The 21,159-nt window shown below is 44.4% G+C and overlaps 1 protein-coding gene across 3 annotated transcripts in view; it reads left to right on the forward strand.

The window, feature by feature from the left end:
* arhgef3 (Rho guanine nucleotide exchange factor (GEF) 3) overlaps positions 1 to 21,159 on the forward strand; it is a 140,739-nt gene that overhangs the window by 113,694 nt on the left and 5,886 nt on the right. For all 3 annotated transcript variants that reach the window (XM_065002023.1, XM_065002025.1, XM_065002024.1), the window contains 3 exons: positions 14,782 to 15,039; positions 15,539 to 15,709; positions 18,877 to 19,063. In XM_065002023.1, the coding sequence (XP_064858095.1) occupies positions 14,782 to 15,039; positions 15,539 to 15,709; positions 18,877 to 19,063 (616 nt within the window). The remainder of the gene's footprint in view (positions 1 to 14,781; positions 15,040 to 15,538; positions 15,710 to 18,876; positions 19,064 to 21,159) is intronic.

A 21,159-nucleotide genomic window follows, 5' to 3' on the forward strand; every position in this document is an offset into this window, starting at 1 on the left:
GTAAGACCGTTCATCCCCCTGATGTTATAATGCTGTTATAATGCTAGTGGACTGGGTAAGACCATTCATCCCCCTGATGTTATAATGCTAGTAGACTGGGTAAGACCATTCATCCCCCTGATGTTATAATGCTGTTATAATGCTAGTGGACTGGGTAAGACCATTCATCCCCCTGATGTTATAATGCTAGTGGACTGGGTAAGACCATTCATCCCCCTGATGTTATAATGCTAGTGGACTGGGTAAGACCGTTCATCCCCCTGATGTTATAATGCTAGTAGACTGGATAAGACCATTCATCCCCCTGATGTTATAATGCTAGTGGACTGGGTAAGACCATTCATCCCCCTGATGTTATAATGCTGTTATAATGCTAGTGGACTGGGTAAGACCATTCATCCCCCTGATGTTATAATGCTGTTATAATGCTAGTGGATTGGGCAAGACCATTCATCCCCCTGATGTTATAATGCTAGTGGACTGGGTAAGACCATTCATCCCCCTGATGTTATAATGCTAGTGGACTGGGTAAGACCATTCATCCCCCTGATGTTATAATGCTAGTGGACTGGGTAAGACCGTTCATCCCCCTGATGTTATAATGCTGTTATAATGCTAGTGGACTGGGTAAGACCATTCATCCCCCTGATGTTATAATGCTAGTGGACTGTGGTTCATCCCCTGATGTTATAATGGTAAGACCGACCATTCATCCCCCTGATGTTATAATGCTAGTGGACTGGGTAAGACCATTCATCCCCCTGATGTTATAATGCTAGTGGACTGGGTAAGACCGTTCATCCCCCTGATGTTATAATGCTAGTGGACTGGGTAAGACCGTTCATCCCCCTGATGTTATAATGCTGTTATAATGCTAGTGGACTGGGTAAGACCATTCATCCCCCTGATGTTATAATGCTGTTATAATGCTAGTGGACTGGGTAAGACCGTTCATCCCCCTGATGTTATAATGCTGTTATAATGCTAGTGGACTGGGTAAGACCGTTCATCCCCCTGATGTTATAATGCTGTTATAATGCTAGTGGACTGGGTAAGACCATTCATCCCCCTGATGTTATAATGCTAGTGGACTGGGTAAGACCGTTCATCCCCCTGATGTTATAATGCTGTTATAATGCTAGTGGACTGGGTAAGACCATTCATCCCCCTGATGTTATAATGCTATAACTGCTCCCCCTGATGTTATAATGACTGGGTAAGACCATTCATCCCCCTGATGTTATAATGCTGTTATAATGCTAGTGGACTGGGTAAGACCATTCATCCCCTGATGTTATAATGCTGTTATAATGCTAGTAGACTGGGTAAGACCATTCATCCCCTGATCTTATAATGATGATTCATCCCCCTGATGTTATAATGCTAGTGGACTGGGAAAGACCATTCATCCCCCTGATGTTATAATGCTAGTGGACTGGGTAAGACATTTCATCCCCCTGATGTTATAATGCTGTTATAATTTCTAGTGGACTGGGTAAGACCATTCATCCCCCTGATGTTATAATGCTGTTATAATGCTAGTGGACTGGGTAAGACCATTCATCCCCCTGATGTTATAATGCTGTTATAATGCTAGTGGACTGGGTAAGACCATTCATCCCCCTGATGTTATAATGCTAGTGGACTGGGTAAGACCATTCATCCCCCTGATGTTATAATGCTAGTGGACTGGGTAAGACCGTTCATCCCCCTGATGTTATAATGCTAGTAGACTGGATAAGACCATTCATCCCCCTGATGTTATAATGCTAGTGGACTGGGTAAGACCATTCATCCCCCTGATGTTATAATGCTAGTGGACTGGGTAAGACCATTCATCCCCCTGATGTTATAATGCTAGTGGACTGGGAAAGACCATTCATCCCCCTGATGTTATAATGCTAGTGGACTGGGTAAGACCATTCATCCCCCTGATGTTATAATGCTTTTATAATGCTAGTGGACTGGGTAAGACCATTCATCCCCCTGATGTTATAATGCTGTTATAATGCTAGTGGACTGGGTAAGACCATTCATCCCCCTGATGTTATAATGCTAGTGGACTGGGTAAGACCATTCATCCCCCTGATGTTATAATGCTAGTGGACTGGGTAAGACCGTTCATCCCCCTGATGTTATAATGCTAGTAGACTGGATAAGACCATTCATCCCCCTGATGTTATAATGCTAGTGGACTGGGTAAGACCATTCATCCCCCTGATGTTATAATGCTGTTATAATGCTAGTGGACTGGGTAAGACCATTCATCCCCCTGATGTTATAATGCTGTTATAATGCTAGTGGATTGGGCAAGACCATTCATCCCCCTGATGTTATAATGCTAGTGGACTGGGTAAGACCATTCATCCCCCTGATGTTATAATGCTAGTGGACTGGGTAAGACCGTTCATCCCCCTGATGTTATAATGCTGTTATAATGCTAGTGGACTGGGTAAGACCATTCATCCCCCTGATGTTATAATGCTAGTGGACTGGGTAAGACCATTCATCCCCCTGATGTTATAATGCTGTTATAATGCTAGTGGACTGGGTAAGACCATTCATCCCCCTGATGTTATAATGCTGTTATAATGCTAGTGGACTGGGTAAGACCATTCATCCCCCTGATGTTATAATGCTAGTAGACTGGGTAAGACCATTCATCCCCCTGATGTTATAATGCTAGTAGACTGGGTAAGACCATTCATCCCCCTGATGTTATAATGCTGTTATAATGCTAGTGGACTGGGTAAGACCATTCATCCCCCTGATGTTATAATGCTGTTATAATGCTAGTAGACTGGGTAAGACCATTCATCCCCCTGATCTTATAATGATGTTATAATGCTAGTGGACTGGGAAAGACCATTCATCCCCCTGATGTTATAATGCTAGTGGACTGGGTAAGACATTTCATCCCCCTGATGTTATAATGCTGTTATAATTTCTAGTGGACTGGGTAAGACCATTCATCCCCCTGATGTTATAATGCTGTTATAATGCTAGTGGACTGGGTAAGACCATTCATCCCCCTGATGTTATAATGCTAGTGGACTGGGTAAGACCATTCATCCCCCTGATGTTATAATGCTAGTGGACTGGGTAAGACCGTTCATCCCCCTGATGTTATAATGCTAGTAGACTGGATAAGACCATTCATCCCCCTGATGTTATAATGCTAGTGGACTGGGTAAGACCATTCATCCCCCTGATGTTATAATGCTAGTGGACTGGGTAAGACCATTCATCCCCCTGATGTTATAATGCTAGTGGACTGGGAAAGACCATTCATCCCCCTGATGTTATAATGCTAGTGGACTGGGTAAGACCATTCATCCCCTGATGTTATAATGCTTTTATAATGCTAGTGGACTGGGTAAGACCATTCATCCCCCTGATGTTATAATGCTGTTATAATGCTAGTGGACTGGGTAAGACCATTCATCCCCCTGATGTTATAATGCTAGTGGACTGGGTAAGACCATTCATCCCCCTGATGTTATAATGCTAGTGGACTGGGTAAGACCGTTCATCCCCTGATGTTATAATGCTAGTTATAATGACTGGGTAAGACCATTCATCCCCCTGTTATAATGTTATAATGCTAGTGGACTGGGTAAGACCATTCATCCCCTGATGTTATAATGCTGTTATAATGCTAGTGGACTGGGTAAGACCATTCATCCCCTGATGTTATAATGCTGTTATAATGCTAGTGGACTGGGTAAGACCATTCATCCCCTGATGTTATAATGCTAGTGGACTGGGTAAGACCATTCATCCCCTGTTATAATGCTTATATGTTATGCTAGTGGACTGGGTAAGACCATTCATCCCCTGATGTTATAATGCTAGTGGACTGGGTAAGACCATTCATCCCCTGATGTTATAATGCTAGTGGACTGGGTAAGACCATTCATCCCCCTGATGTTATAATGCTAGTGGACTGGGAAAGACCATTCATCCCCTGATGTTATAATGCTAGTGGACTGGGTAAGACCATTCATCCCCTGATGTTATAATGCTTTTATAATGCTAGTGGACTGGGTAAGACCATTCATCCCCCTGATGTTATAATGCTGTTATAATGCTAGTGGACTGGGTAAGACCATTCATCCCCCTGATGTTATAATGCTAGTGGACTGGGTAAGACCATTCATCCCCCTGATGTTATAATGCTAGTGGACTGGGTAAGACCGTTCATCCCCCTGATGTTATAATGCTAGTAGACTGGATAAGACCATTCATCCCCCTGATGTTATAATGCTAGTGGACTGGGTAAGACCATTCATCCCCCTGATGTTATAATGCTGTTATAATGCTAGTGGACTGGGTAAGACCATTCATCCCCTGATGTTATAATGCTGTTATAATGCTAGTGGATTGGGCAAGACCATTCATCCCCTGATGTTATAATGCTAGTGGACTGGGTAAGACCATTCATCCCCTGATGTTATAATGCTAGTGGACTGGGTAAGACCGTTCATCCCCTGATGTTATAATGCTGTTATAATGCTAGTGGACTGGGTAAGACCATTCATCCCCCTGATGTTATAATGCTAGTGGACTGGGTAAGACCATTCATCCCCCTGATGTTATAATGCTGTTATAATGCTAGTGGACTGGGTAAGACCATTCATCCCCTGATGTTATAATGCTATGCTTCATCCCCTGTTTATAATGCTAGTGGACTGGGTAAGACCATTCATCCCCTGATGTTATAATGCTGTTATAATGCTAGACTGGGTAAGACCATTCATCCCCTGATGTTATAATGCTGTTATAATGCTAGTGGACTGGGTAAGACCATTCATCCCCTGATGTTATAATGCTAGTAGTAGACTGGGTAAGACCATTCATCCCCTGATGTTATAATGCCCCCATTCATCCCCTGATGATGTTATAATGCTAGTGGACTGGGTAAGACCATTCATCCCCCTGATGTTATAATGCTAGTGGACTGGGTAAGACCATTCATCCCCTGATGTTATAATGCTGTTATAATGCTAGTGGACTGGGTAAGACCATTCATCCCCTGATGTTATAATGCTATAATGCTTCATCCCCCTGATGTTATAATGCTAGTGGACTGGGTAAGACCATTCATCCCCCTGATGTTATAATGCTAGTGGACTGGGTAAGACCATTCATCCCCCTGATGTTATAATGCTGTTATAATGCTAGTGGACTGGGTAAGACCATTCATCCCCCTGATGTTATAATGCTAGTGGACTGGGTAAGACCATTCATCCCCCTGATGTTATAATGCTGTTATAATGCTAGTGGACTGGGTAAGACCATTCATCCCCCTGATGTTATAATGCTGTTATAATGCTAGTGGACTGGGCAAGACCATTCATCCCCCTGATGTTATAATGCTAGTGGACTGGGTAAGACCATTCATCCCCCTGATGTTATAATGCTAGTAGACTGGGTAAGACCATTCATCCCCCTGATGTTATAATGCTGTTATAATGCTAGTGGACTGGGTAAGACCATTCATCCCCCTGATGTTATAATGCTGTTATAATGCTAGTGGACTGGGTAAGACCATTCATCCCCCTGATGTTATAATGCTGTTATAATGCTAGTGGACTGGGTAAGACCATTCATCCCCTGATGTTATAATGCTAGTAGACTGGGTAAGACCATTCATCCCCTGATGTTATAATGCTGTTATAATGCTAGTGGACTGGGTAAGACCATTCATCCCCTGATGTTATAATGCTAGTGGACTGGGTAAGACCATTCATCCCTGATGTTATAATGCTAGTAGACTGGGTAAGACCATTCATCCCCTGATGTTATAATGCTAGTAACTGGATAAGACCATTCATCCCCCTGATGTTATAATGCTAGTGGACTGGGTAAGACCATTCATCCCCCTGATGTTATAATGCTGTTATAATGCTAGTGGACTGGGTAAGACCATTCATCCCCCTGATGTTATAATGCTGTTATAATGCTAGTGGACTGGGTAAGACCATTCATCCCCCTGATGTTATAATGCTAGTGGACTGGGTAAGACCATTCATCCCCCTGATGTTATAATGCTGTTATAATGCTAGTGGACTGGGTAAGACCATTCATCCCCCTGATGTTATAATGCTGTTATAATGCTAGTGGACTGGGTAAGACCATTCATCCCCCTGATGTTATAATGCTGTTATAATGCTAGTGGACTGGGTAAGACCATTCATCCCCCTGATGTTATAATGCTGTTATAATGCTAGTGGACTGGGTAAGACCATTCATCCCCTGATGTTATAATGCTAGTAGACTGGGTAAGACCATTCATCCCCCTGATGTTATCCCCCTGATGTTATAATGCTAGTAGACTGGGTAAGACCATTCATCCCCCTGATGTTATAATGCTGTTATAATGCTAGTGGACTGGGTAAGACCATTCATCCCCCTGATGTTATAATGCTAGTAGACTGGGTAAGACCATTCATCCCCCTGATGTTATAATGCTGTTATAATGCTAGTAGACTGGGTAAGACCATTCATCCCCCTGATGTTATAATGCTGTTATAATGCTAGTGGACTGGGTAAGACCATTCATCCCCCTGATGTTATAATGCTAGTGGACTGGGTAAGACCATTCATCCCCCTGATGTTATAATGCTGTTATAATGCTAGTAGACTGGGTAAGACCATTCATCCCCCTGATGTTATAATGCTGTTATAATGCTAGTGGACTGGGTAAGACCATTCATCCCCCTGATGTTATAATGCTGTTATAATGCTAGTGGACTGGGTAAGACCATTCATCCCCTGATGTTATAATGCTGTTATAATGCTAGTGGACTGGGTAAGACCATTCATCCCCTGATGTTATAATGCTAGTGGACTGGGTAAGACCATTCATCCCCTGATGTTATAATGCTGTTATAATGCTAGTGGACTGGGTAAGACCATTCATCCCCCTGATGTTATAATGCTGTTATAATGTAGTGGACTGGGTAAGACCATTCATCCCCTGATGTTATAATGCTAGTGTGGACTGGGTAAGACCATTCATCCCCCTGATGTTATAATGCTAGTGGACTGGGTAAGACCATTCATCCCCTGATGTTATAATGCTAGTGGACTGGGTAAGACCATTCATCCCCTGATGTTATAATGCTGTTATAATGATGTTATAATGCTAGTGGACTGGGTAAGACCATTCATCCCCTGATGTTATAATGCTGTTATAATGCTAGTGGACTGGGTAAGACCATTCATCCCCTGATGTTATAATGCTAGTGGACTGGGTAAGACCATTCATCCCCCTGATGTTATAATGCTAGTGGACTAAGACCATTCATCCCCCTGATGTTATAATGCTAGTGGACTGGGTAAGACCGTTCATCCCCTGATGTTATAATGCTGTTATAATGCTAGTGGACTGGGTAAGACCATTCATCCCCTGATGTTATAATGCTAGTGGACTGGGTAAGACCGTTCATCCCCTGATGTTATAATGCTGTTATAATGTGTGGACTGGGTAAGACCATTCATCCCCTGATGTTATAATGCTAGTGGACTGGGTAAGACCATTCATCCCCCTGATGTTATAATGCTAGTGGACTGGGTAAGACCATTCATCCCCCTGATGTTATAATGCTGTTATAATGCTAGTGGACTGGGTAAGACCATTCATCCCCCTGATGTTATAATGCTGTTATAATGCTAGTGGACTGGGTAAGACCATTCATCCCCTGATAATGTTTATAATGCTAGTGGACTGGGTAAGACCATTCATCCCCTGATGTTATAATGCTGTTATAATGCTAGTGGACTGGGTAAGACCATTCATCCCCTGATGTTATAATGCTAGTGGACTGGGAAAGACCATTCATCCCCCTGATGTTATAATGCTAGTGGACTGGGTAAGACCATTCATCCCCTGATGTTATAATGCTGTTATAATGCTAGTGGACTGGGTAAGACCATTCATCCCCTGATGTTATAATGCTGTTATAATGCTAGTGGACTGGGTAAGACCATTCATCCCCCTGATGTTATAATGATGTTATAATGCTAGTGGACTGGGAAAGACCATTCATCCCCCTGATGTTATAATGCTAGTGGACTGGGTAAGACCATTCATCCCCCTGATGTTATAATGCTGTTATAATGCTAGTGGACTGGGTAAGACCATTCATCCCCCTGATGTTATAATGCTAGTGGACTGGGTAAGACCATTCATCCCCTGATGTTATAATGCTAGTGGACTGGGTAAGACCATTCATCCCCCTGATGTTATAATGCTATGCTTCATCCCCCTGATGTTATAATGCTATAATGCTAGTACTGGGTAAGACCATTCATCCCCTGATGTTATAATGCTGTTATAATGTAGTGGACTGGGTAAGACCATTCATCCCCTGATGTTATAATGCTGTTATAATGCTAGTAGACTGGGTAAGACCATTCATCCCCTGATGTTATAATGCTAGTGGAATGCTAGTGGACTGGGTAAGACCATTCATCCCCTGATGTTATAATGCTAGTAGACTGGGTAAGACCATTCATCCCCCTGATGTTATAATGCTGTTATAATGCTAGTGGACTGGGTAAGACCATTCATCCCCTGATGTTATAATGCTAGTGATGTTATAATGCTAGGACTGGGTAAGACCATTCATCCCCTGATGTTATAATGCTGTTATAATGCTAGTGGACTGGGTAAGACCATTCATCCCCTGATGTTATAATGCTAGTGGACTGGGTAAGACCATTCATCCCCTGATGTTATAATGCTATAATGCTAGACTGGGTAAGACCATTCATCCCCCTGATGTTATAATGCTGTTATAATGCTAGTGGACTGGGTAAGACCATTCATCCCCCTGATGTTATAATGCTAGTGGGTAAGACCATTCATCCCCCTGATGTTATAATGCTAGTGGACTGGGTAAGACCATTCATCCCCCTGATGTTATAATGCTAGTGGACTGGGTAAGACCGTTCATCCCCCTGATGTTATAATGCTAGTGGACTGGGTAAGACCGTTCATCCCCCTGATGTTATAATGCTAGTGGACTGGGTAAGACCGTTCATCCCCCTGATGTTATAATGCTAGTGGACTGGGTAAGACCATTCATCCCCCTGATGTTATAATGCTGTTATAATGCTAGTGGACTGGGTAAGACCATTCATCCCCCTGATGTTATAATGCTGTTATAATGCTAGTGGATTGGGCAAGACCATTCATCCCCCTGATGTTATAATGATGTTATAATGCTAGTGGACTGGGTAAGACCGTTCATCCCCCTGATGTTATAATGCTGTTATAATGCTAGTGGACTGGGTAAGACCATTCATCCCCCTGATGTTATAATGCTGTTATAATGCTAGTGGACTGGGTAAGACCATTCATCCCCCTGATGTTATAATGATGTTATAATGCTAGTGGACTGGGTAAGACCATTCATCCCCCTGATGTTATAATGCTAGTAGACTGGGAAAGACCATTCATCCCCCTGATGTTATAATGCTGTTATAATGCTAGTAGACTGGGTAAGACCATTCATCCCCCTGATGTTATAATGCTAGTGGACTGGGTAAGACCATTCATCCCCCTGATGTTATAATGCTAGTGGACTGGGAAAGACCATTCATCCCCCTGATGTTATAATGCTGTTATAATGCTAGTGGACTGGGTAAGACCATTCATCCCCCTGATGTTATAATGCTAGTAGACTGGGTAAGACCATTCATCCCCCTGATGTTATAATGCTAGTGGACTGGGTAAGACCATTCATCCCCCTGATGTTATAATGCTAGTGGACTGGGTAAGACCGTTCATCCCCCTGATGTTATAATGCTAGTAGACTGGGTAAGACCATTCATCCCCCTGATGTTATAATGCTGTTATAATGCTAGTGGACTGGGTAAGACCATTCATCCCCCTGATGTTATAATGCTAGTAGACTGGGTAAGACCATTCATCCCCCTGATGTTATAATGCTGTTATAATGCTAGTGGACTGGGTAAGACCATTCATCCCCCTGATGTTATAATGCTAGTGGACTGGGTAAGACCATTCATCTCCCTGATGTTATAATGCTGTTATAATGCTAGTGGACTGGGTAAGACCATTCATCCCCCTGATGTTATAATGCCATCAATTTACTTGAAACGTTTCTGAGGAAGGACTTCAGCCATCCAGAACCCCAAAACAGCTAGTTTACGAGGCAGCCTGAGATGTTTGTTTTCCATAATGGAGCTATCTTATAAAAACAGATTCATCCCCTGTGTCTTAAGGACCTTTTGACCTAGTTATTTTTTGATTCCTAATTATCTCTGTGTGTGTGTGTGTGTGTGTGTGTGTGTGTGTGTGTGTGTGTGTGTGTGTGTGTGTGTGTGTGTGTGTGTGTACTCAGAGCTCGGTCAGTTGACCTCAGGGGTTCACACAACAACCGTAGCTGTTGATGACCCAGAGAAACTTCTATTGGTGTGAAGTCAGGTTACCCTGTGTGGAGGTTAAAATCAAAGCTCTTAACTAACATGAAACGATAACTTCCTCACAATACGAGCAGTAACACTTTAGCTGGACAGTGAGCTGGAACCAGGCTAGTTCTGCTGTGTTGTGAAGTGTGTTAGTGTGTCCAGGGCTGTTTGTTAGTGTAAGGATGCTGAGCAGCTCCTCTACCATCCCTCCATCCCTACTTCCTGTTTACACTAGGTAGTTATGGAGGAAAACAATGCATGCTTGACAGGAACGCGGAGAGCCTCCTCTGCTTCGCAGCTGTTTACTTGCCTTAGTCCCACCTCTCCTCTGAACTCCGTTCCACTGCAGAAAGATGTCAATGTGGTTGTATAATAGAGTATAATAGAGTACATGTTTCCCAAGTCCACTTCATTTCCATGGTAGATGACCTGGTTTAGGCCTTCAGTTATCTATCGGTTACATTAACACTGTGACATTGTTCTGGTTCTGACTGCACCAGCTCAGTGACATTCCTATAGTGTTCAATGTGATGTAGACCAGGTACAATATATATATTGAATAGATCTGGCGCTCCATTCAAAGATGAAGAGACTTGTTGTATGGTAGACCTACACAGAGACCTGTTGTATGGTAGACCTACACAGAGACTTGTTGTATGATAGACCTACACAGAGACTTGTTGTATGGTAGACCTACACAGAGACCTGTTGTATGGTAGACCTACACAGAGACCTGTTGTATGATAGACCTACACAGAGACTTGTTGTATGATATACCTACACAGAGACTTGTTGTATGGTAGACCTACACAGAGACTTGTTGTATGGTAGACCTACACAGAGACTTGTTGTATGGTACACCTACACAGAGACTTGTTGTATGGTAGACCTACACAGAGACTTGTTGTATGGTAGACCTACACAGAGACTTGTTGTATGGTAGACCTACACAGAGACTTGTTGTATGGTAGACCTACACAGAGACTTGTTGTATGGTAGACCTACACAGAGACTTGTTGTATGGTAGACCTACACAGAGACTTGTTGTATGGTAGACCTACACAGAGACTTGTTGTATGGTAGACCTACACAGAGACTTGTTGTATGGTAGACCTACACAGAGACGTGTTGTATGGTAGACCTACACAGAGACTTGTTGTATGGTAGACCTACACAGAGACTTGTTGTATGGTAGACCTACACAGAGACGTGTTGTATGGTAGACCTACACAGAGCTAGAACTCAAATCAAATCAAATGTTATTTGTCACATGCGCAGAATACAACAGGTGTAGTAGACCTTACAGGGAAATGCTTACTTACAAGCCCTTAACCAACCAGTTTTATGAAAATACACCCCAAAAAAAGTAAGAAATAAAAGTAACGATAATTAAAGAGCAGCAGTAAAATAACAATAGCGAGGCTCTATACAGGGGGGTACCAGTACAGAGTCACGGTGGAGGCTATATACAGGGGGTACCGGTACAGAGTCAATGTGGAGGCTATATACAGGGGGTACCAGTACAGAGTCACTGTGGAGGCTATATACAGGGGGTACCGGTACAGAGTCAATGTGGAGGCTATATACAGGGGGTACCAGTACAGAGTCACTGTGGAGGCTATATACAGGGGGTACCAGTACAGAGTCACTGTGGAGGCTATATACAGGGGGTACCAGTACAGAGTCACTGTGGAGGCTATATACAGGGGGTACCAGTACAGAGTCACTGTGGAGGCTCTATACAGGGGGGTAACAGTACAGAGTCACTGTGGAGGCTATATACAGGGGGTACCGGTACAGAGTCACTGTGGAGGCTATATACAGGGGGTACCAGTACAGAGTCACTGTGGAGGCTATATACAGGGGGTACCAGTACAGAGTCAATGTGGAGGCTATATACAGGTGGTACCGGTACAGAGTCAATGTGGAGGCTATATACAGGGGGTACCAGTACAGAGGCAATGTGGAGGCTATATACAGGGGGTACCAGTACAGAGTCAATGTGGAGGCTCTATACAGGGGGGTACCAAAACAGAGTCAATGTGTGGGGGCACCAGTTAGTCGAGGTAATTGAGGTACTATGTACATGTAGGTCAGGGTAAAGTGACTGTGTATAGATAATAAACAGGGAGTAGCATCAGTGTAAAAATAGGCGGGGGTGGGGGGTGGGGGGGTCAATGCAAATAGTCCGGGTAGCCATTTAACTGTTCTGCAGTCTTATGGCTTGGGGGTCGGAGCCTTTTGAACCTGGACCATGTTCTCCTGTACCGCCTACCTTGCAGAAAAAGACAACATTCTATGACTACAGTGGCTGGAGTCTTTGACCATTTTTAGGGCCTTCCTCTCCCACGGCCTGGTATAGAGTTCCTGGGTGGCATTGAGGGGGAATAGGCGTTGTTGTGCCCTCTTTACAGCTGTCTTGGGACCATGATAGTTTGTTGGTGATGTGGACACCAAGGATCTTGAACCTCTCAACCTGCTCCACTACAGCTCCGTCGATGTGAATGGGGGCGTGCTCGGCCCTCCTTTTCCTGTAGTCCACGATCATCTCCTTTGTCTTGATCACGTGGTACCACACGGCCAGGTCTCTGACCTCCTCCCTATAGGCTGTCTCATTGTTGTTGGTGAACAGGCCTACCACCATGGTGTCGTTGGCAAACTTAATGATGGTGTTGGAGTATGCTTGGCCACGCAGTTATGGGTGAACAGGGAGTACAGGAGGGTACTAGGCACGCACTCCTAAGGGGCCTCCATGTTGAGGATCCATGTGGCAGATGTGTTGTTACCTACCCTCAGCACCTGGAGGCGGCTGTCAGGAAGTCCAGAATCCAGTTGCAGAGGGAGGTGTTTAATCCCAGGGTCTTTAGCTTATTGATGAGCTTTGAGGGCACTATGGTGTTGAATGCTGAGCTGTAGTCAATGAACAGCATTCTCACGTAAGGTGTTCCTTTTGTCCAGGAGGGAAAGGACAGTGTGGAGGGTAATAGAGATTGCATCATCTGTGGATCTGTTGGGGCGGTATGCGAATTGGAGTGGGTCTAGGGTTTCCTGGGATGATGGTGTTGATGTGAGCCATGACCAGCCTTTCAAAGCACTTCATAGCCACAGAAGTGAGTGCTACCGGTACATAGTCATTTAGACAGGTTACTTTGGAGTTCTTGGGCACAGGGACTATGGTGGTCTGCTTGAAACATGTAGGTATTACAGACTCGGTCAGGGACAGGTAGAAAATGTCAGTGAGACACTTGCCAGTTGGTCAGCACATGCTCTGACCACAAGTCCTGGTAATCCGTCTGGCCCTGTGGCCTTGTGAATGTTGACCTGTTTAAAGGTTTTACTCACATCGGCTACGGAGAATGTGAGCACAGGCTAGCCAAAATACAGGCTAGCCTAGCTAAATAGGCAGGCTAACCTAGCTAAATAGGCAGGCTAACCTAGCTAAATAGGCAGGCTAGCCTAGCTAAATAGGCAGGCTAGCCTAGCTAAATAGGCAGGCTAACCTAGCTAAATAGGCAGGCTAGCCTAGCTAAATAGGCAGGCTAACCTAGCTAAATAGGCAGGCTAGCCTAGCTAAATAGGATGACTAAAGACAGTACAGTATGGGGAGAACAGAGATAAAGTTGTCTGGCTAGATGTTACTGCCTGAGCAGGATGAGATGATGACTTTAAGGAATGAAAAGTAATAAAGTCGGCAAATAAAAACTGAGCACAACTGAAATATTTGATCAGATATCGAAAACCGTGAGACTTGTTTTTTCATCCGACCTCAAAAATAATTATGGGAGCTGTACTGCAGCACCAGCTGTGCCACCAGAGACTCTGGGTTCGCGCCCAGGCTCTGTCGTAACCGGCCGCGACCGGGAGGTCCGTGGGGCGACGCACAATTGGCACAGCATCGTCCGGGTTAGGGAGGGGTTGGCCTGTAGGGATATCCTTGTCTCATCGCGCACCAGCGACTCCTGTGGCGGGCCGGGTGCACGGGGTTTCCTCCGACATATTGGTGCGGCTGGCTTCCGGGTTGGATGCGCGCTGTGTTAAGAAGCAGTGCGGCTTGGTTGGGTTGTGTATCGGAGGACGCATGACTTTCAACCTTCGTCTCTCCCGAGCCCGTATGGGAGTTGTAGCGATGAGACAAGATAGTAGCTACTAAACAATTGGATACCACGAAATGGGGGAGAAAAAGGGGTCAAATTCAAAAATAAATAATAATCATTTTGGAACATACACACTGCATAAGAGATCCTGCAATAAATATTAACTTGACTGAAGGAGAAACTCAATTACTGACCTCTCTCTCTCTCCCTCCCTTTCACTCTCTCCCCCTCCTCCCTCCACCAGTTACCATGTCTGGACTCCTACAACTCATACTGCAGTAACCAGGTGGCAGCCAAAGCTCTGCTGGACCATAAGAAGCAGGATCACCGGGTGCATGACTTCCTGCAGCGCTGCCTGGAGTCGCCCTTTAGCAGGAAGCTGGACCTGTGGAACTTCCTGGATATACCCAGGAGCCGTCTGGTCAAATACCCTCTGCTGCTCAGGGAGATCCTCAAACACACACCTAATGACCATCCGGACCGTCAACACCTGGATGAGGCAGTGAGTGGATCTGGTGATAGACATGAATGTATAAACACACACAACCCCTCACTAACACCCCCCTCCATACACACAACCCCTCACTAACACCCCCCCCTCCATACACACAACCCCTCACTAACACCCCTCCACACACACACACAAACCCCCCACTAACACTCCCCCCACACACACAACCCCCACTAACACCCCCCACACACACACACAAACCCCCACACACACAACCCCCACTAATACCCCCCCCCACTAACACCCCCACAAACACACACACAAACCCCCACTAACACTCCAACCCCCCACACCACACACACCCGTACCCCCCACACACACAACCCCCACTAACACCCCCCCCACACACACAACCCCACTAACACCCCCCACACACACACACACCCCCACTAACCCCCCACACACACACACACACACACACACACACACACACACACACACACACACAAAAACTTAAATCACACTTTTCATTCCCTCTACTTGTCACCAGATCAACATGATCCAGAGCATCGTGGCTGAGATCAACACCCAGACGGGTGAGTCTGAGTGTCGTTTCTACAAGGAGCGTCTCCTCTATCTGGAAGACAGCCAGAGAGACCTGCTCATTGACAGCTCCCGCATCCTCAGCTGTCACGGGGAACTGAAGAACAACAGGGGCGCTGTGAGTAGAGCTGCCTAGCATCTATCACTATTAACGCTTTGGAGTGTAACACACAGCAGACCTGCTACACCACACAGCTATAAAAACCTACAATAACAGGTAGCTTTCGTCATGCAAACACAATGCAAACACGACTCAGTGTAGCAGCTCTTTAGCGGTAAAACGGCATGGCAACATCTGCTGACAGGGAGTTCAAATGCATACTAACACTCTACTGATAGGTACGCCTTCTGATGTACTGTAAGTAAGGTCAACGCTGAGGATATTTGTTTAGCATTGAATGAGGCACAGTTTTACATTTGTACTGTACAGGGATATGAATGACCTCTAAATCCACACAGACCTGTGATGGTACGAGCAAACCCGCTCACCATGACCCCTAAAGCACCTCACTCTGTCACCACATATCAATACGTCTACTAGGGTCAGGGGTCAGCTCTGAGAGCATTGGTTCACCTGTAGGCCCTCGCTGAGTCACTACAGACCCTGGTTCGATTCCAGGCTGTATCACACCCAGCCGTGTTTGGGAGTCCCGTAGGGGGGTGCATAATTGGCCTAGACTTTGTCCGGAGTAGAATTTGGCCGGGGTAGGGTTTGGCCGGGGTAGGGTTTGTCCGGGTTAGGGTTTGTCCGGAGTAGGATTTTGCCAGGGTAGGATTTGGCCGGGGTAGAGTTTGGCCGGGGTAGGATTTTGTCGGGGTAGGATTTGGCCGGGGTAGGATTTTGGCCGGGCTTGGATTTGGTCGGGGTAGGGTTTGGCCGGGGTAGGGTTTGTCCGGGTTAGGATTTGTCCGGAGTAGGATTTGGCCGGGGTAGGGTTTGGTCGGGGTAGGGTTTTCCCGGGGTAGGGTTTGTCCGGGTTAGGGTTTGTCCGGAGTAGGATTTGGCCGGGGTAGGGTTTGTCCGGAGTAGGATTTGGCCGGGGTAGGGTTTGGCCGGGGCAGGATTTGGCCGGGGTAGGGTTTGGCCGGGGTAGGTTTTGGCCGGGGTAGGGTTTGGCCGGGGTAGGCCATCACTGTAAATAAGAATTTGTTCTTAACTGACATGCCTAGTTAAATAAAGGTAAAATATATAAATAAATTAAATAAAGGTGAAAAATAAAAGAATGAAACATATCATCACGTGCATAGTGTGTGCTTAGAAAAAAACATTATCTCGTGACATGCTGAGAAGATGATTGGGCTCTGGGTGCCGAAGTGAGGAAAAAACATAACGTGGTGGACTGTCAGTCAGATGTTCGGTAACATTCGTTTCATCTCCTCCCTTCAACCAAAGCCTTTAATTTGGGTTTTGTTCACCATGTTTGTGCAGCATGGTACAAATTGGAAGCACCTGGTCACGTGTCGTTAGATGTTAGACGTTGTATATATCCCGATTCATCATGGGGTAGTAGTAGCATACTGGTGGTTTGGGTTTGATACGGTTCAGTTCCCACCATCGCTCCTGCTTCAGCCCAGCAGTAATGACAGGGTAGTGGTGGTGTGGAGAGGGATGGAGAGAGTGGGAGGGGGAAAGAGGGAAGGAGAGAAGGAGGGAGAGAGGGAGTAATCCCAGGAAAGGTGAGACAGAAGGCTATTAATCAGGCTGTGCTACGCTAGCTCACCATGACCAACCCAAGCGGAGGCACTCACAGCCTTTCAGGTCCGGGAGGGGAAAAACAGTGAAACATTACCATATTGTGTTATAACAATCAACCAATAAATCCACATGTATTATACGGAACAATGACTAAAGCCATTACACTAAAGATCTGCACATTCATTCAGCTATTTTTCTATTGCCCATTTTTGTTTTTATCAACTGTTAATATGAGAAGAATAGAAGCCTACAGGTCGTTAGAATCTAGGTGAGGTCGGGTCAGAGTGACTCACAGTCGCCTAACATGGCCTTTGTGTCTGTCTATCTGCAGTAAAGTGTTGTTATTTAAGGAGGAACACTGACACAGAGAGAAATACAAACATATGAAAGTTTATCTTGTTTCCTCTTGTCACGCTGGTTTCACCTAAACCAGCCCATTGAAACCTGAGGGTCTTCATTCAGACACACAGAGCCTGTACTCACATCCGCCACAGACGTTCGGTTTCTACAGTTCCCGCTCAGCCCAGTCAAAACTGTTCGCTGCTCTGGCCCCCCAATGGTGGAACAAACTCCCTCACGACGCCAGGACAGCGGAGTCAATCACCACCTTCCGGAGACACCTGAAACCCCACCTCTTTAAGGAATACCTAGGATAGGATAAAGTAATCCTTCTCACCCCCCCCCCCCCCCCCCTTAAAAGATTTAGATGCACTATTGTAAAGTGGCTGCTCCACTGGATGTCATAAGGTGAATGCACCAATTTGTAAGTCGCTCTGGATAAGAGCGTCTGCTAAATGACTTAAATGTAAATGTAAATGTTCCTTTATGCTCAACCATGACCGGCTTGTGTTCTACATTAGACTCGTTCTTATACCATCTTATAACAGTATCTCAGAAAGGTAAAGAGTTGCTATAAGTGAAACTGTAAATGTTGAGAGAAGATCGATCCCTGTTTGATGGAGTGTTGTTAGTGGGTGTTCTATCGTCAGGGTTCACTGTATTCTTACTCAACACAACCCTGGGTGCCTCTACATCACATCTCTGCTAAAGTCTGTTACAACATTACAGAACTTCTTTGTCTCTACTCCCGTAAGTCTTCCAGTGTTTAGTAAACACTGGTCCTCTTAAATCAAACAGTGTTACAGGAACACATCATCCCTTCCTACTCCAGTTCTCACTTCTCTTATGGATCATGCAGTGGCAGCTCAAGAAGCCATTCATCACATGGAAAGTATCTCTGAGACTTGTGTATGAAATAGAGCATGTAAACTGGAGTGTGTTTAAAGTAAAGATACCACCCATGCTGGTGTTCGTTTTATTTTTTAGTCTGAGGAGTTTGATGTTCGGAGAGTAGTTGGCCTGCCGCTGAAATATCTGGCCCTGTTTGGTCCAATGACCTTATTTCCAATGTAGCTATGAATTGTATTGTGTTATGGTGTATTGCATTTTTTGTTATTGACTACTGCTGCCTCCAGAGCTCCCTTGATAAATATATTCTAATGAGATCCCATTGAGTAACCTGGATAAATATGTTTTAAATAAGGAAAAAGCAGCAGACCCTTACGCCTTCCTTTCCCCTCTTTCTCCAGAAGCTGCATGTGTTCCTGTTCCAGGACGTGCTGGTCATAACCAGGGCCATCACCCACAGCGAGCAGCTGCACTACCAGCTGTACCGCCAGCCCATCCCAGTCAGAGAGCTGCAGTGGGAGGACCTGCAGGACGGGGAGATCCGTCTGGGGGGCTCCATCAGAGGGGCCTTCAGCAACAACGAGAGGAGTGAGTGTTTAATCCATAGAATTACATATAGAACATTGGAATATGAATTATAGGATCTCTATGGTTTATCCCTAGTGGATAACAACTGTGGCCGCCGATAACTGGAGCCTGACACCCCTATCCTATTAATAATAACTAGAGCCTGACACCCCTATCCTATTAATAATAACTAGAGCCTGACACCCCTATCCTATTAATAATAACTGCAGCTTGACACCTCTATCCTATTAATAATAACTAGAGCCTGACACCCCTATCCTATTAATAATAACTAGAGCCTGACACCCCTATCCTATTAATAATAACTAGAGCCTGACACCCCTATCCTATTAATAATAACTAGAGCCTGACACCCCTATCCTATTAATAATAACTAGAGCCTGACACCCCTATCCTATTAATAATTACTGGAGCTTGACACCCCTATCTTATTAATAATAACTAGAGACTGACACCCCTATCCTATTCATAATAACTAGAGCTTGACACCCCTATCCAATTAATAATAACTAGAGCCTGACACCCCTATCCTATTAATAATAACTAGAGCCTGACACCCCTATCCTATTAATAATAACTAGAGCCTGACACCCCTATCCTATTAATAATAACTGGAGCTTGACACCCCTATCCTATTAATAATAACTAGAGCCTGACACCCCTATCCTATTAATAATAACTAGGGCCTGACACCCCTATCCTATTAATAATGACTAGAGCCTGACACCCCTATCCTATTAATAATAACTAGAGCCTGACACCCCTATCCTATTAATAATAACTAGAGCTTGACACCCCTATCCTATTAATAATAACTAGAGCCTGACACCCTTATCGTATTAATAATAACTAGAGCCTGACACCCCTATCCTATTAATAATAACTAGAGCTTGACACCCCTATCCAATTAATAATAACTAGAGCCTGACACCCCTATCCTATTAATAATAACTAGAGCTTGACACCCCTATCCTATTAATAATAACTAGAGCCTGACACCCCTATCCTATTAATAATAACTAGAGCCTGACACCCCTATCCTATTAATAATAACTAGAGCCTGACACCTCTATCCTATTAATAATAACTAGAGCCTGACACCCCTATCCTATTAATAATAACTAGAGCCTGACACCCCTATCCTATTAATAATAACTAGAGCTTGACACCCCTATCCTATTAATAATAACTAGAGCCTGACACCCCTATCCTATTAATAATAACTAGAGCCTGACACCCCTATCCTATTAATAATAACTAGAGCTTGACACCCCTATCCTATTAATAATAACTAGAGCCTGACACCCCTATCCTATTAATAATAACTAGAGCTTGACACCCCTATCCTATTAATAATAACTAGAGCTTGACACCCCTATCCTATTATCCTATTAATAACTAGAGCCTGACACCCCTATCCTATTAATAATAACTAGAGCTTGACACCCCTATCCTATTAATAATAACTAGAGCTTGACACCCCTATCCTATTAATAATAACTAGAGCTTGACACCCCTATCCTATTAATAATAATAATAACTAGAGCCTGACACCCCTATCCTATTAATAATAACTAGAGCCTGACACCCCTATCCTATTAATAATAACTAGAGCCTGACACCCTATCCTATTAATAATAACTAGAGCCTGACACCCCTATCCTATTAATAATAACTAGAGCCTGACACCCTATCCTATTAATAATAACTGAGCCTGACACCCTATCCTATCCTAAATAATAACTAGAGCCTGACACCCTATCCTATTAATAATAACTAGAGCCTGACACCCCTATCCTATTAATAATAACTAGAGCCTGACACCCCTATCCTATTAATAATAACTGGAGCCTGACACCCCTATCCTATTAATAATAACTAGAGCCTGACACCCTATCCTATTAATAATAACTAGAGCCTGACACCCCTATCCTATTAATAATAACTAGAGCCTGACACCCCTATCCTATTAATAATAACTAGAGCCTGACACCCCTATCCTATTAATAATAACTAGAGCCTGACACCCCTATCCTATTAATAATAACTGAGCCTGACACCCCTATATCCTACACCCCTTAATAATAACTAGAGCC

This window comes from Oncorhynchus nerka, linkage group LG15 (assembly GCF_034236695.1).
Source record: "Oncorhynchus nerka isolate Pitt River linkage group LG15, Oner_Uvic_2.0, whole genome shotgun sequence".
Lineage (NCBI taxonomy): Eukaryota > Metazoa > Chordata > Actinopteri > Salmoniformes > Salmonidae > Oncorhynchus > Oncorhynchus nerka.